This window comes from Sturnira hondurensis, unplaced genomic scaffold (assembly GCF_014824575.4).
Source record: "Sturnira hondurensis isolate 20B ecotype Veracruz unplaced genomic scaffold, ASM1482457v3 Scaffold0006496, whole genome shotgun sequence".
NCBI classification, from domain to species: Eukaryota; Metazoa; Chordata; class Mammalia; order Chiroptera; family Phyllostomidae; genus Sturnira; species Sturnira hondurensis.
In genome coordinates this window covers 21,086,824-21,105,111 of record NW_028079127.1, presented here as the reverse complement: position 1 = coordinate 21,105,111, position 18,288 = coordinate 21,086,824, and the positions used below count along the sequence as shown (strand labels likewise).

Sequence of the window (18,288 nt, the reverse complement as noted above, 5' to 3'; positions counted from 1 at the left end):
AAAGTTTACATTACGTCCCGGGTTTCGAATGCCTTCTCTTTACAAACTTGTCTCCACGTTAATATGTACATGCTCTCAGAAGACACTAAACAATTCACTCCAAAACCGTATTATTGTACTATCATATAAATTTACCTAAAAACTACTTATGACAGAAACCAAGGCCACCTATTTCTTACCATTCCCATAGTATCTTACCTAGTACCAGAATTCATCTGAGGTAATGGGGACTTATAACAGGCACATATATGTACCTGTTATGTACACCTAGAACTTGTATTCTCGTGCAGCAAATTTTTAAATATAAAATCTCACAGTAGTGAATTCCTTACTTCAGACTCTCTTGAGAGCTAGAAGACGAGCGATCAGATTGCGGCAACGACACAATGCTGTCTGAGTTCTTCAAGTGGGACTGCAGGGCCTTCTGGTAGGAGGACTCCAAGGTGTGGTATAAGTGCTCTGCTTCTCTGCTGAAGTGACTGTGGAAACCCCAGTAACACCTTGGGAAAACCACACAACTTCCTGTTATAGCCAGTGGGTCATAACAGGTATTTCACTGAGCTCTGGGGTATACTACATAACATTTTCAACGACTAGAATCCTATTTACCTGTCTTATTTGCAAGAAGACTGGGGGCCTTAAGGAAGATGGAGCTAAAACATCCAGAACTAAGCCCTGGCTGGTGTAGCTCAGTGGATTGAGCGCGGGCCTGTGAACCAGAGTATTGTGGTTTGATTCCCAGTCAGGGAACGCGCATGGGTTGCAGGCCAGTTCCCAGCAGGGGACTCAAGAGAGGCAACCATACATTGATATTTCTCTCCTTCTCTCCTTCCCTTTCTCTCCAAAGATAAATAAATAAAATCTTTGAAAAATAAAAAATAAAAATAAATAAAACATCCAGAACTAGACCTAAAACCTGAAGGGAGCCTCATTAATGGTGACTTTTAATCAAGGCAATTTGACACTTATTAATTTGAGGTATTTACAAATTGCCTTAGATAAGACATACCAAAAAGGGGAAGTTGTTCAAAACTACTTAAAATTGTTATTGCATTATAACTAAAGAACTAGAAAAACTGGAGGAGGGGAAGACTACAATACACGGATAAAAAACCTAAGTAGATCATTAACAAATATAGTTCTAATAGTTTTTACCAACTATTAATTATGTGACTTATTTTAATTGAACTATCAAAGATAAACCAGTGCTAAGTGCTTCAGTGTCAGTGTGAGATCCTCCAAAAAAACCCTTAGAAACCAAAGAAATATAACTTAACTGACAGAGCAAAGAGCAACAAGTATTTGATCAAGATGTATTAATGCAGCCCTGGCTGGTGTAGCTCAGTGGATTGAGTACGGGCCTGCGAACCACACGATCGCGGTTCGATTCTCAGTCAGGGCACATGCCTGGGTTGCAGGCCAGTTCCCAGCAGGGGACTCACAAGAAGCAACCATACATTGATATTTCTCTCCTTCCCTCCTTCTCTCCTTCCCTTCCCCTCTAAAGATAAATAAAATATTTTAAAAAAAGACGTATTAATGCAGCTATGTGTCTAGGAGAAGAGTTAGTCAACCACAAAAGCATAGAAAAAAATCACAGGTACAAAACCAGCAGTACTTATCCATGAGGGATAGACTTAGCATGAAATTTGGTCACACTGGCAAAAGTATTCCCAGGGAGGTACTGTATGGTGCCACAGTCACATGACTGGAATGTAACTGCCTCAAAGGTGGATGGTAACAGTAAATCAGCACTGTGATAATCCTGAGCCTCAGCTCACCCCACCACCCTTGACTGTGATGCATACTTCCCAAACAACTACCTGATACTTGCAAAGATGGGATCACAGGGAAAGAAGCCCTGTGACCAGGACTGTTTCACAGTAAATCAAGAAGTCAGTTTGGATTATGACTTGGTTTTTAACAGGGCTTAATGAGTAAGAGAATATACTGAGCATGCATGTAAGTGCTCTTCTGATTCATGGAATAATAGTGTCTCATAAATTTAAAAATGAGCATTCTGTTTTCTACCTCAGTTCTGGTAATATTCAGATAATATCAATTACTCTTTCTGGCCTGGGCACTAACTAACCTCTTAAAAAAACTACAGAAAAATTCTGAAATGACCTTCCACGGTCATATTGAAAAGTTATGATTAACATAGTATCTTGACATAACTTAATGTGTTTTTAATAAGGCAATCTAGACAATGCATATGAAAATAAAAGTAGTGAATATAAAAAGTAGTGTACAGGGCCCTGGCTGGTGTAGCTCAGTGGATTGAGCGCAGGCCTGCGAACCGGACGATCGCGGTTCGATTCCCAGTCAGGGCACATGCTTGGGTTGCAGGCCACTTTCCAGCAGGAGCCAGTTCCCTGCAGGGGGTGCACGAGAAGCAACCAGACATTGATGTTTCTTTCCTCTCTCCTTCCCTTCCCCTCTAAAAAGATAAATAAATAAAATATTTAAAAAAAAAAGTAGTGTACAAATAAACACTTACTTTCTGGCTTCTATTCTTGCTTCAGAATCGGCATCATGTATTCCCTTCTTTATTGTTTCAGCTAATACTGATATATGTCTAGATATTTAGAAAAGAAAGCAGCAACAATCATTAACATACATGTTATACAGACTGAAACAAGCGTGAGAAAAGCTTCAAAATGGCAACGTGAGAGCCTGTGTGCAACTTAACAAAATCAGAGCATTTTCTGCAGGTCTCTAATTCTGCTCCAGTGCCCTGCCTGCCCCACCCCCACCTAAGTAGCCTGGATGACCCTACTCCCTGGTGTGATTTTTTAAAAAGTTATGGCTTATTTTCCTCATGTCATACTTAGCTTAATCTTTTATGAGCCAAAATAACAAAACCCTATTTTTTCCATAATCAGAACTGTCTATATTTTAATGAGATAATAATAATCTTAATACTAAAGAGGCCATCTGCATTACACTTCTATAATTAAAAACAATGTTTTTCCAAGCCCCACTAAGTATGATGAACAACTTTGTAAAATTATGTAACATTTTATAAATAGATCTTTATTTATGTTCTACCCTAGATGAGAAGAAATCGTTAAATTGTCTCACTGACTATTTCACAAAGTTTTAAGAAAAGGGAAATGACTGGAATGAATAGTCTCATACAACATAAGACTACCGACTTTACCAGCCCATTCAAGGTCTTTACCTTCACTCCTTCCTTTATTCAATTAATATGAGTACCTGCTAGCTGACAAACACTGAGCTAGGATGAATGACTACATGGGACTACTTCTAAGGTCTTCGTGCTTTTCTGTTCTACTCGCCTATCCTCACATTAAATCCCTCTTTCCACCTCTAAATTCCAAAACCACCAACATAGAAAGAGGATATAATACTCATCCGATTAAAAATCAAGAAAATATTGAAAAAAAAAAGTAAGACTATCTTCCAGATTCAAAGTATTTTCAGATGAAAATTTATTTCTGGGAAGCTAGGTTTGTTTCATCTCTGACCTTTGCGGTATGGATGGAACTGCCAGGACAATTTATTATAATTCCGCTCTAGTAAAATTAATATGCTGTGAAGTTCTTCATAAACTATATGACATACCATTTAAAAATGGGCCTATCACCATTTATTTCTCCAAATTTCACTCAGAAATAACAAAAAATGACTCTCAAAATTCAGAGAGTCAAGTATTCTTCAATTTTTCAAGAATTCTGTGATAGAAGCCCTGGCTGGTATAGCTCAGTGGATTGAGCGCGGGCCTGTGAACCAGACGATCGCGGTTCGATTCCCAGTCAGGGCACATGCCTGGGTTGCAGGCCAGTTCCCAGCAGGGGACGCACGAGAAGCAACCATACATTGATGTTTCTCTTCCTCTCTCCTTCCCTTCCCCTCTAAAGATAAATAAATAAATTTAAAAAAAAAAAAAAGAATTCTGTGATAGCCCTGGCTGCTGTGGCTCAGTGGGTTGGGTGTCGCCCAGCAAACCACAAGGTCACAGGTTTGATTGCGGGTCAGGGCACATGCCTGGCTCTGGGGCGTGGGAGAGGCAACCAATGGGTGTTTCTCTCCATTTCCTCCTCCCTTCCCCTTTCTCTAAAAAATAAATAAAATCTTTAAAAATAAAAGAAAATCGGGTTTGAATTACAAAAATTTTTGTCATAATCCTACTTTTTATTATGATGATATAAAACACCAATCTGAATAAAGAGAAAACTGCTGACTTCTTAGAGGGATCAAAGAGGAAACTTTCAAACAAGTGAAATTCTTATAAGACCTAAGAGTTAACACCCTCCCTACCAAAGAACAACTTTGAACACTGACCTTACTGGAACTGACAGGAATGTCAAGCTGCAGAATCAGAGTCATTAAACAGTTAATTCTGGCTTTGTAATGGTCATACTACACATGTGCCTACATCTCTAAACACCTTAATATTACAATCAAGGAGATTCACTAAAGGCTTCTTCCAATGGTATATAGGTCACATCAGTAGAAATAACAGAAGTAGTCATGAGAACACATACTTAGATTCCTTCATTTATGATAGAAAGTGGGTTGGACCACTCCCTCAGTCATTAAATCTCAAGATTCAATTCAGGAAAAAAAAACAGCACATCAGATGCTCACCGTTCCAGTGAATGTGTCTGCCATTCTTGTAAAAGTAAATCTAAAAATTCAAAACAGCGTCTGAAAATTGTAAAGGAAAAATATGTAACTCAGTAATTTGTATGTTAGTGAAAATAAAGGCTTTTTCCTTAAGTGAACCAATGCTACTTTTTACAATTGATAAATTTCTTTTATGATTTAAAAAATGGAACATAAAGATGGAATCAGAATTAGCACAATCAAAGCAAATGAAAAAATGAATCATCTATGGTGGTCAAAAGAAAAAAATTACAGAGTTACAGGCACAGGACACAGGAGTTCTCTCCAAATCAGAAGACTGAGCTTCATGGCAACATTGCGAAAAAGATACACCTTTGTCATTTGCTTTTATACTACTTAAAATAATATGTGAGCACAGTATGCAAACATGCAAAAGGATCAATGTACATTACAGAATCAGGCAATTAGTCTTTGCATTAATTTCACAGAATGCCTTACAAATAAAAAAGCAAAAAATACACTGAAAAACAAAAAGTGTTTGCGCAATTTTCCTTCTAAGAAGGTCCTAGGTAGTGCTTACAACACATTTTCTTTCCGAGCTACTCAGCTATTTCCCTCTCTTCATTATTTCAATACCTTTTCTTTTCCCTTTTGTGATCTTTCTTAGTCTGATTTGTGCACGAAAAAAATTCCAGTCTCGTATCTTTTGGATGACATTGCTATTTTGACTGAAGGCCAGGATATCCATCTTTATAGGAATAAATCTTTACAGTCTTGGGAACCCATTCAAGGGAACAAGTCAGTAGGTAATTTTTGTCTGATGATCAGACTTTCTTTCCCATGATCTTCCCAATTCAAAACCTCATAATTCATGCAATTATTAATCACTCAAAAAATCTTCAATAACCCCTTATCCTATGCTAGATGTTAGATACAAGGTAACCAAGACACAACACAGCATGCACAGTAGACAAGAAATGGTCTATGTGTGAGAGCACAGGGGCTCTAGAACACACAGGAGAGTGATTTAACTCATTCCTAGAGGTGGAAGGGGACTGTGGGGGTTTATACAGCAAACTTTCTCCAAGGAAAGACTGGTGTATGCCCACATCCTTTCTCCACTGTCACTTTCCCCACCCTGCCCCAATGTAAGCTGTTGTTTATTCTTTTTCTACCCTTTCCCCCTCATGTCATTTCCTGGTCTGACTTTTCTTGTCTCTCTCTCTCTCTCTTATTTTAAATGTGTGTGTGCATATGTTAATACGTATGTATCTCTTAGTGAAAAGAGACCTTCAGTGCTAATTCTTATCTTAAATATTAATTTAAAAAATCAACTGTAATTTTTTCTTCAACTTTTTACACTAACAGCACTCACAGAAGTCTATCAAAGTTGGCATTATTTAAACACATCATTAATTAAAACTTCAGATTAGAACTTGTCTTTTTTCTTCACCTACTCATCATTCAAAAACACAACTCAAGTTTTAATTCTCTATGAAGCTTCTTGAGAATGTATCTGCTGGTTTTAATCACTGCTCTCTCAGTTCCTAAATTGTGCTGTAACTCAGTCTTACACTGCTTTTCATTATTGTTTCCAATCTACTCAACTAAAATAAAACTTCTAAAAGGCAGGGAAGTTGTGCAATTTGTTTCTTACAAATTTTTCAAAGGGAAGCTAGTACAGGTTAAAACAGAAAAATGCACTGCCTTGGTTACACTGCCCTCCTTGGCTCTCTACCTTTCCAAAGGCAGAAGGCCTAGGTGAGATGGTCTCTGTTTTTTCTTTCAGCATTAAGAAACATGGTTCTGACTAAATATAGCAACAGCAATCTGGGTGTGTGTCTCAGACACTGATGAAGGAGGTGGCAGTTCTATTGTTAAGCGCTCGCAGGTTGCTAGTCACATTTAGCACCAAAGGCCAGAACTGTTAAATGCTCTATACTGAGTTGTCTTAACCCAAAATTCATATGTTGAGGCCCTAACCCCAATATGATGGTATCTGGAAATGATGGGGCCTTCAAGAGGTAATGAAGCATGGTTCTCCTGGGACTGGTACCCTTCTCAGAAGAAACACCAGGGAGCTTGCTCTCTCTCTGCCATGTGAGGACACAGCGAGAAGGCTGCCTCTGCAAGCTGCCCTCATTAGAAGCCGGCCACTGAGGAACTCTGATCTCCTACTGCCAGCCCCTAGAACTGTGAGTAAACACATTGTTGTTTTAGCCACCCAGGGCATGGCATTTTGTTACAGCAGCCCAAGCTAACTAATTAACCATCCTGTAATGTTCCATCACAAAGATCTGTGTCACTTCATTGCAGCAACTCTACCCTATACAAAGGAAAAACACCTTGAGTATCTCTTGGAAACCTAAAACAATACTAACAACAATAACAACAGCAGCAGCAACAAATTCTAATACTGGTTACCATTTATTAAGCTTTTACTAAGTGTTAAATTCTTTTACCTAAGAGACTGTGGATCTGCAGAACAACTCTACACAAGGATAGTACTGGCCAAAAAGTCCGTTAAGTTTTTTTTGTAAATAAAAGACACATTTTCATTTTACCAATTATTTTATTGATTTGGATATTTTGAATACGTCAGCTTTCTCCTGCTATTGGCTTCAAGTGGACAGAGGCCAGGGGTGATACCAAACATCTTCCAATGCATAAGACAGCCCCACAGCAAGGAATTATTTGGCCAAAATGTCAATAGTACCTAGAAACTTTGCAAACCAAAGTTGACACATTCGATGAGTCAGTCACAGCACCTAGTCCATAAACTGCATAAATGTATGTTTTTACATTTCAGTTGCATTTTTACCTTCCTTGAAATAAAGCATAATACAATTAAAATACTGCGTATTTTCTTCTATCTTTAATATTAAAATGGCTGCACAAAAATTCACCAATTTTGATGGTTTTTTAAAAGCATGCTGATATGATAGCTGTCACAACACAATCTAACAAAATTGTTTTGAATGAAGTTAAAGACAACTAAGCACCACTAGTGCCATCATACTGAAAAAACTCAACTTTTTGGCCAACCCAATACTTTCATTCACTATTGGACAAATAAGTAGCACACAGGAAGAGATGATACTCCACGCCAAGTCTCTCTCTTCTAGAATTCACTATCACCCTTCTACCTTGCTGACTTCACACTCTCATCCAAGGAGAAGCTGAAATGCAGGTCAAGGGCAAACTGCATTCCTTAACTATATACAATTTGGCCAAGTAGTTCAAAATGAAGCTATTTCAGAGGAAGGAGCAAATTTCTTTCTTCCTAGCTTATACAGTTGGATTATTCCCCTTCTCTTCTTCTGCATGCCTTCCATGAAACTCTAACATGTAAATGGGGCTGCTTCATGCTTAAGAGGCTCCCCTAGGCATAGACACCTGGCAGGATCAACATGACATCCCAGAAAAGAATGGAAATAGCAGGCAGCTAAGGTACAATGGGTGCAAAACCTGAAAGGGAAGGCCTCTTTCAGTGGGCTCAAATCAAGACACAGAACTACAGGAATGAAGGCAAGAAGCTGTTGCCTATTAGTGTTGTAGACCGCTCTGCCGGGTTCTAGGAATTGTATCGGGACCCCTTGTGGCTAAGGGCAAGGGACTACCTCTGGAGTGCGAGCCGCAGAAGACAAGGCTTGTCTCTGGTGGCAAATGCTGCCTCAGTTTCCTCTCCCTGCCCCCAAAGCTTGGTCGGAAGTCAATGATGGGTAAGACCCCTCACAGCGGGGGGCAACCTAAGCCAGACTCCATCATGTGGGAGGCCTTCATGGAGGACTCGGGGGGCTGCAACAAAGAGCAATGGACTCTCACCCCACCCCCCTTGGCTTTGACATAGCGTGAGTCCCCATGTCCTCTGGGAGAAGCACTTCCTAGCTCTAATCCCTTACAGCCTGAATATCTGACAGTGAGGGGTGCAGCTCCTTGCCTTGCTAGAGTGTGTCCTGGGGAAAAATCTGGCATCACAAAGACTTGCTGATAAACCTGTGAAATCTGCTCTGCTAAGAGTGCTTTCATTCATATGTTAAGGGTTCCAGCAGGAAACCCTAAAACTCTTCTTGACAGACACTAAGCCCTCAGATTTCTTTGAAATGTTATCTACTGTTTGATCCTCGCCGAGCTGTATTCCTGTGTATTACAATCCAATAAAAGCCCTTGGAGGAAGGGGCGCAATGCCTTTTTCCCCTGAGAAACTGGCCACTGCTCAAGGCCTTCTTCCTCTGGGAAACTGGCCACCTCTCCTCCCCAAGCAGATCACATCATGTCTCAGTCACGTTTACTCCCATCCGTGGCGGCTGGGGGAGACTTTCCTCTCATTAATGTATACTATAAAGCTCCTGATACGATCCACTGAGAAGCTTTAGTGGTACCCATAAATCCCCTGAAAATCTACACAAAAACCACTTTTGTGTATTTACATTTTCCTGGCAAAAGGGGCCACAGATCTGAATAGAATCTCAAAAGACTCTGTGACTTAATAGTCAAGAATCATGAATCCCACCTGGAAGAGCCCTTATTCCTCACATGTCATCTAATGCAGCTCATCAGGACACAAGACAAAACAGGGACTTAGGAACAAAGCCCTAGCTAGCTATCCAGGTTGTATCTTCTCGGTGTATCTTCCATAACTATAAAAAGAAGCAGGTGATTGGTCAGGATTCAGAATCCCAAAAATCACTATGGGAAGATGCAAATACACACCTATGTTAGTATTAAATAACTGCCATTACTTTTTCCTTTTTTTCTTGCATGTATGTAGTTACTATCTTCAATCAAAGAATGGGTTACTCCAGTAACATAGGTGGAGAGACTATCTCAGGAAAAAATGTACAGTGGAGCCCTCTACCCTTCCTCCTCACCCAATCCCAATTAATTCACATACACACACACACACACACACACACACACAGAGTTATTCATTCTCTCACTCTCTCGCACACACATGCATATGCATGTCTGTAAACACAAATAATAAAGGTTGCCCAAATATACTTTCACAACTACTTAGATCATAATTCTTCAATGCAAAGGTATTGCAGATACCTTAAACAATATTAAAGATTTCAAACAAATTTTTTCCCATAGAGAAAAATTTGAAATTTGTTTTGGTTTTTAAACAGTACAAAAATAATAAGGAAACCATTTAAAAAGTTACCTTCTAACTGCAACAGACTTAGAAGTACAGTTGCTTGTTATGACAGGTATTAGCCTAGGAATGTGCGTGTGCTGTAGAGAAGAACGAAAAAAGAGTGAACACTTGAAAATACAAAAATAAAACATAACTGAGACAAACATTTCCTTACTAACCTACCTAAAGCACATATATCATCAAATTAGAATTCCAATGAGTTTAGAAAGGAAAAAAGAGTACTGCTGGATATTGCCAAAGGCCATGACAAAATTTACACAGTCAAAACAGACAACATGATACGTAAATAAGTCTAAAATTAAAACAAATTGTTGGTATAAAATCTAAACTGTCTGAGTAACAGAGGTCTGAATGAGTTCAAAAGGGATCGGCAGACCAATTTATTTTGATATTGTTTGAACAGAAATGTCCAGTAATAGCTCTGGGTTTAACATTTGAAGTAAGCAGTGAAAACAGTAAAAACTAAAAATAATACAAAGTAACCCAGAATAAACAGGAATATTCTGGGTTGACTTTAGTTAACATCATCAAGCCCCAGTTGCAAGGGTTGCCTCTGGGGAAAAGGGAATTACTTGAGGGTGGGAAGAGGTGATTCAAAGAACTTTCATTTTAAGCTTCTGTGAACAACGAGGTTTTACTGAAACTTATACATAAAATACTCAAATAATCATTTAAATCTAAATAAATGTTTAAAAAACTTGACTGAAGAGAACATTTTGCTTCTGTGCTTGCATGCAATTAAGTAAACAACAATTACAGGTGAAAAGCAAAACCTCAAGCACAAATACCTAAAGTGGAACAAATGGGGACTAAGAAGAAGCATAGGAGTGTTATCTGGAGATACAAAGAACAAAGTAGAAACTCAGAAGCAGATGGAGATATTCAAGTATATAAAAGCAATGAGTCAATAATCAATACCTCACTAAATATACATCATACACATAATTCACATGACGAAATGTAAAAGGCTCACATGTTATAATTAAGTGACATAAAAACGGCCAATACTATATGTACAATATGACCCTAACTATTTGTAACCACTAATGAAAAAAGCCTCTAAATGCTGCTTATCAACCACTGCTATGCACCCCTTGCTATTCTATGTCAGGCCAAGAGACATACTTACCCTAATGATTAACCTAACAGCTACAACACCAGAAGTAGCCATAATTTTGGCACTGTTTGGAATTAAATTAAAGATAGTTGGCATAATGGCTTCGGCTCCATGGTCAAATTTATTCCCCAGAACTGACGATAGATGCCTGCAATAAGGAATGAATAATGAACAGTAGTTACATTTCTTGCAAATAGTGAAGCATATAAAACCTCGTGACATTTTAGAGCCTTCACTTAAAGTTATCTAGGGATAAAGGACAAGAGTCTCATATATACATGTGAGACAGACATGTAGAGGACATGGCAAACAACAATTAGCCCAAGAAACGTGTTTCTTTTTTTAAATAAGTCATTTCAAACTAATTACACTTCATATACAAAAAACAAATTATCATATACTAACAAAACATAAACATAAAAACACTCCCTTACCCTTTTTCCCCCTCCCTTTTATTTTAATACAAAATATTCAGACTTCAGCGTCTGATTGCAGCCAAAACTCTCTTTTTTATGGGGGTTGGGGAAGCAGTTAACACAAAGAGAAATGTCTTTGTAACATTTTTGTTTTTAATTTACTGATTTCAGAGAAAACATGGAAGGAAGAGAAAGAAAAACATTGATCCGTTGTGCCATATATCTATGCATTCATTGGCTGATTCTGGTATGTGCCAGACAGGGGCTTGAACCCGCAACCTTGGTATATTGGGACAATGCTCTAACCAGCTGAGCTGCAGCCAAAAGCCAAAACTTTTAAACAGCCACAATGCCACCTTATGATGCTGCTTCCTTATTATTCTGACACACTTTCTAACACAGAAGTTACAGCTTCAAACATTGATATAGGTTTAGAGAAGACAGAATTTTCCTGCAATACAAGCCTTTAACTCGACTTTTACAGCTACAGCACTCTTCTAGAAACAAAAATGCTGATAATCATACTACATCCTGCCAGCAAAATCAATGAAAAGCTTAGAAATGGAAGTTATAAATTTCATTTTTACATATTAATAATAACAAGTGCTTCAATTTTAAAATAGAGGCTTCAGAGCCAAGTCATGGAATAAAGTTTAAAATCTGTCACACTTTACATAATGGGGCAAAAAATACTGTAAAAGTACTGACAGAAGTGTAACCATAGTGGGTCTTGGAGACTAGTCAAAGCACATTAGAAAGACCCATCAGACAGATTCAATGAACCATCTCTGAAGCCTCTGATGAAGCTAAGTTATGATGTATGAGAATCTGGAGCATTGAAGTCCTTACCCCAATGTGATACAAGCCTCCCGCACTACCTGAGACCGCAGATCCTTAGCAGATAGTTTAAAGGCTCCATCCAAAAGTCGCAAATGTTGAAAGAAGTTATCATACTCAGCAGCACCAGCCAAAAGTAAAGATCTAATCTTTTTTAGCTAATGGGATAGAGAAAAATTAATAGATAAACAAAAAAACAGCATACAAAACAATAGAAGCCATCAAATAAGATCAACTTTAAATTTAAATGATATAGAAATCATTTTCCAAAAAGAATTCAGCCAATTAAATGTTAGCTAATATCCTGAACCAATCTTCACATCACAAATAAGAACAAGTAGTTTTTTAAATGCAGTATGTGATAAATACTGGGTTGGTCCAAAAGTCCATTTGGTTTTTTTTCTATGTAAGATTGCTCTAGTAGCACTTAGTTGTCTCTAACTTCATTTGAAACAATTTTGTTAGATTATATTGTGACAGCTGTTGTAACATTGTGCATTTAAAAAATAACTTATCAGCCCTGGCTGGTGTAGCTCAGTGGATTGAGCGCGGGCCTGCAAACCACACAATCGGGGTTCGATTCCCAGTCAAGGCATATGCCTGGGATGCAGGCCAGTTCCCAGCAGGGGACACACCAGAGGCAACCATACATTGGTATTTCTCTCCCTTTCTCCTTCCCTTCTCCTCTAAAGATAAATAAATAAAATCTTAAAAAAAAACTTATCAAAACTGGGAAAGTTTTGTCTAGCCATTTTAATACTGAAGATGGAAGAAAATACACCAACTTTTTTGGCATATTATTATTTGGCTTTATTATTTCAAGAAAGGTAAAAATGCAACTGAAATGCAAAAATAGATTTGTACTGTATCAGATAAGGTGCGATGACTAATGGAACATGTCAAAAGTGGTTTGCAAAATTTCCGTAATTTCATGCTGGAGATTTCTCACGGGACAATGTTCCATGCCAGGGTAGACCAATTAAAGTTGATAGTGATAAAATCGAGAAATTAATTGAGAATAAATGTTCTACCACACAGGAGGTAGCTGACATACTCAAAATATCCAAATCAATAAAGTTATTGCTGAAAATGAAAAATGTGTCTTTCACTGTATCAGAAAAGCTAAAAGGACTTTTGGCCAACCCAAAATATTACAATTCTACAAGTGCATGTTGTAACTGAAAACACTTTAGTGTATACAGCCTATCCTAATGATAAAATAATTAAAACCTTCAATTTACCTTATAAAAAGCTCCTCCCCCTCTAAGCTTACCTTTGCCTGCACCCCACTCCAACTGCCATTTATTTAATAAAGGAAGAAGGAATCCTACAGTTTTTTTTAAGTATCTTTCACTTACCATTACTAAAAGGCTGGTCTAAATTTGAAATAGAATACAATAGCTTTTTTTAAAAAGATTTTTTATTTATTTATCTTTAGAGGGGAAGAGAAGGATGGTTATTAATGTATGGTTGCCTCTCATACGTCCCCCACTGGGAACTGGCCTACAACCCAGGCATGTTCCCTGACTGGGAATCGAACCATGATCCTCTGGTTCGCAGGTCCGCACTCTATCCACTGAGCTACACCAGCCAGGCAGGGCTCATCAACATTCTTAAAAGCACTGGATACCTTCTCTCCTCTTGGATCTTAGATCGAAGGCCAGGATGCAAAGCAAAGACAGAGCTGCTCTGAGTGAGGGCTGGGCCCCTGTCCCTTCCCCCTCCTCCTTGTTGCGCCCCGCACAGTACCCCAGGGAGCTCCTGAGCTCTGCCCACCGAGGTCAGGATAAAAACTGAGCTCAGGATGAGCCAAGGCCCAAGCCAGACTCTGTGACCTTGGAGGCCCCGCCCAGGTGCAGGCAGACGGGGGCCCAGCGGTAAATGGGAAGGACAGATGCTGTGCGGAGGGAGGCATTGGTCCCTAGGACTGACTCCCTTTTTTTTTTACCACCCCTCTTGCCAGCCAACCACTGTAAAATAGCTTTCCTCAGATAAGACACACTTTCCCTTTAACGTCCAGCAAAGTAGGTTACGTTCATTAACCTACTTTTAAAAATGGATATATATTTCTAGCAAGTGATGTCAAGATAGGAAAAGAGGAATACACACTGAAAATGGCACTAAAAAGCAGCTTCACTGGACAATAATCACAGATCTAAATCTTTACCAAGATGAGAGTGGACAGCATCACCAGGCATTCCACAATTACGTCTTTGTTAAAATATAAGATATACATAAAGGTGTAAGTTGGCATGTTTTAAAAGTAGCAATAGAAGTGGGACATTCTACTAAAAAGCAGTGTTAATGCAGTAATTTATATTTAAAATATTTACTATTTAAAGTTCATTAGAGTTGTGTTCTAATTTCGTAATAAAGTATTTAAATAACAGATATATAAATCTAATGAGAATGTAACACATGAAGTCAATGGCTTACCGCGTTTACTCTTTGTTCCCAATCATGCTTATCATCAGATAGTATTTCCCTAATCTTGTTTATGGATTCCTCAAGGTCTCGGCTGGAATAAATCTGTAAGCAAAATTAATTTACAATCAACGTAAAAAAATTCAAAGAATAAAAATGATTATTACTTAATTACATGAAGTCAAGAGCATTTAATAAGTTTAGTAAAATAAATCACTTCATTTTCCTGAAGGACCTATAAGATAACATGTGAACAGATTTGTCTTAGAATGAGCTTCTTTCCCATTGTGAATATATATCTTCTAGATATGATGCCCAGGTATGGATGACCTTGCCTCAAATAAAGCTTTTCTGTAAACTTAAAAAATGAATTCACATATAAAGAGAAACAGGACTACTGGGGAACTGTCATCGATGTACAAGTTGTTTATGACTCTTAGTATTATACATAACACTGAGGCAGGACACAGCACAGGAAGAACTCTAAGACTGCAATACTGTTACTGGCCAGCATTTAGCACCCTGGTTGCCAGGAAACACATTTTACCAATCAGGTAAAATAAATAGTAAACCGAGGCAGGGAGGAGGAAGGAGACATGTCTCACACGCCAACTCAGCAGCCCTGAGCCTGGTCTGATAATATTGCCAGGTGTTCCAACATCACAAGAAACACTATGTTAGCAAGAAAAGTCCTTGAAATTCTATGTAGCATTTCTACTATCTGGGAAAGAAAACTTTGAAACTCTGCTTTCATCCCAAGGCCTGAAGGTGGGAGAGGTTCCCCGGTGCCCAAAGAAAGAGCCCATAAAACTTTGGTCAATTGCCTACCTCTGGTCACTCTGTTTTGAGAGAGTCCCTGATGCTTACAGAAAGAGCCCATAAATAACTTTGGAAAGTGCCCCAATTTTAATTAACTGCCTCTTGTCATGTATTTGTTTTACAACAAGATGAACAAATGGGGTCTGGAGCAAGCTAACAGACCCCCCCACACACACACCTAAGTCTGAGTAGTCACATTCCCCCAGGAAAGCTGGCACCACATTTACTTATTAATCAATATGTAACTTTTTTCCCTCCTATCCCACCAACTATAAGTACTGAAAACAAAGGACTCTTGATCTCGCTCCAGGGGGCTCTGAGTGCTCTTGCCTCTAGGGCCACTGGGCCTCTGGCCACCCAGCCTCAGGCTGCCCAAGCAGGGGCTTGCCATCCTGGTCTTTAGCTGCTCCTGCTTTTGTCACCCTGTTTTGCCCTGAAACTTCGCCTTTCACTCCCTATTCTACCCAGTCCTGTTCTCCTCCATGGGAATGGGCCCCTAATAAACTGATTCCATGCTAACAGATTTGCTGATATTTAATTCTTTACATGCATCAGCAAGAAAAACCAGGTCTCTCCCGTCAACAACACCACATTATACATATTTAACTTTAATCACTCCCGAAGATACTTTCTCATTTATCCCCACATCTGATAAGACAGGTAGGGGAATATCAACTATAGGAGACCATTCTGCGTGGCGTGGGCCCAGCTCCCACTCAGAGATGCACAGGATCAGGACTGCATCATACGTAGGCCACTTTGAGACTTGCTTTTTGCTAAAACTCCCTCACCCTGAATGAGGCAGCAAATGCTTACTGTAACTTCTTCAAGTCTGTGTTAAACCTTCCAAGGATGAGTGTAACCAGTTCAACCACTTTTCCCTTTGCATTTGCAAACATTCTTCTTCTATGATGTGATTAGCAGCATAGTCTCCATTGTTTTCTGGTAAAGGTAACCACCTAAAGCAAACTTGTGCATAGTAAATGAAGACCATCACGAAATATGACCAGAAAAGCAATAAAAGCTGGTCAAGGCAATGGCCAAGGTTTTTTCTCCTCTTGAGAGAGAAGCCATGCCTTCCCTTTCCCTCCACAGGTCTCGGTAGTCCACGTGTATCTGTCTTATACCTCATCCACAATGTGGCAGACCCCACAAGCGGGGGTCTGCATCAATCAACCAAGAATGAGGCATGCTGGGAAGATCAAGGACTTAAGGATGAAGCTCAGCCTAGAATGCCTACTTATTATCTTATTTATACACATGTGGCAACCAAAGAACAGGTAACAAGTGATTAGTACATACATTAAATGCTACAGGAATCCAGAGGATGAAAGGTCAATGCAGGCTAAGGAAAGTATTGTTAACCCCAGTCATTAACAGACAACACTGACATATTCAAAGCAGTTGAAAATGTGTGACCTTACCCCAACTTTTATCAATAACCTTTGCATCACCTGTCAGGTACTTAAGTAAAGCATCTAGATGGTGTAAACTAAGCTGTTATTAAACCATTCTTCATAGCTTTTTCAGACATGGAAATCCTTCAAATTTATAAATTTTTCTTCCTAAGAAAAATCCCTAATAAGCATGTATCTTTGCTCTCTTGTATAATCTAATCACTTTCCCCCCTCTTTTATGTAACCTGGCCCACAAACTTCTTACTGGAGCAAGCAATTTCTCTAGTTCTTACTGAAAGATCGCCTTGGGCCTTGACTTTTACTCTTCATTTCAGCTCTGAAAGTTTCCAACATTTTGTAGTCTGCAACCTCAGAGCTCCTGTAGTCATAATAGTTAAAATTACCTTACCTAGTAAGGAACGTCACATACCACATACTTGAAAAGTGAAATTTGAAGAATAAGCCTATCCTTATTTTTAATCAAACTCAAATACCCTCACCCACCTGCACTGTAGGTACATCATCAAAGGCTTTAATAAAATCCTCTTCATCAACAGCACCAGCTCCTTCCTTTGTAGCTATAAAAAATATTTAAAAAGAAAACAATGTATAGTGGAAGAATCTGAATACATACAATAAAAATTACATTTTGGTAGATTTGTAACAATTTATTTAATGCTTAATAAAAATTTAGAACCCTGTGCAGGGGGCTGTTGGTTGGAGGGTTGACCCACACACCAAAAGGTTTGATCACCAGCTGGGGCATGTATAGGAGGCAGCTGATCGATATTTCTCTCTCTCTCCCTTCTTTCTCTAAAGATTAATAAACATATCCTCAAGTGAGGATTAAAATAAATTTAGAGTGTTGTGGAATTGACAAATATTACTAAATTTTGATAAAGATGAAGTATAGTAATTCTATAATATTATATACATTAGCTTAAAGAATTTAAAGAGACTACTTATTTAAGGATGGACAGTCTAGCCTTTAAAAGATTCAGATGGTTTATATTCTATTAATGTATAAATCTTTTGAGAGATTCTAATGAACAGATGTAATAAAAAATTTAATTCTTCAGGGTATTACTTTATTTACTTTTAGAAATCTAGCATCACAAATTTATGAAATATTCAAGTGAGTTCTAAAAACTTAAGTTTCATTTCAACTTTGTATTAGTCTCAAAACATTTTCATTTCCTTTGAACTCATGAGAACTGTGCCAATTTTTCATTTACGCATCAGTAGCAAGGTCCCACTAGTCATAAAATGCTTTGTATACTTCAAAGTTAATTGCTATCAGTTAGGGTAAGAACCACACAATCTTCTGACATCTCATCAGGCTTCCCCCCACCCCCCAATAAAGGTTTCAATCCTTGTAAACCCTCACTAATGATTTACACTGATCAATCTGAGCAATCTTTTAGAGCTTCCTACCAGACAACCTCTCTGGTGTTTGGTATCCTGATAGAATCTCGACAGACAAGGGCTTTATGGATGATTCCTGGCAGTAGTATGTTTGTGTCA

The 18,288-nt window shown here is 38.5% G+C and overlaps 1 protein-coding gene across 20 annotated transcripts in view; it reads right to left on the bottom strand.

Annotated features, from left to right (window-relative positions):
- Positions 1 to 18,288, bottom strand: part of CLASP1 (cytoplasmic linker associated protein 1) — a 283,994-nt gene that overhangs the window by 116,960 nt on the left and 148,746 nt on the right. For all 20 annotated transcript variants that reach the window (XM_037049839.1, XM_037049840.1, XM_037049841.1 and 17 more), the window contains exons 10-17: positions 17,269 to 17,342; positions 14,561 to 14,653; positions 12,137 to 12,282; positions 10,884 to 11,019; positions 9,761 to 9,831; positions 4,615 to 4,674; positions 2,501 to 2,578; positions 333 to 500 (exon numbers count right to left, since the gene is read on the bottom strand). In XM_037049839.1, coding sequence (XP_036905734.1) covers positions 333 to 500; positions 2,501 to 2,578; positions 4,615 to 4,674; positions 9,761 to 9,831; positions 10,884 to 11,019; positions 12,137 to 12,282; positions 14,561 to 14,653; positions 17,269 to 17,342 — 826 coding nt within the window. The remainder of the gene's footprint in view (positions 1 to 332; positions 501 to 2,500; positions 2,579 to 4,614; positions 4,675 to 9,760; positions 9,832 to 10,883; positions 11,020 to 12,136; positions 12,283 to 14,560; positions 14,654 to 17,268; positions 17,343 to 18,288) is intronic.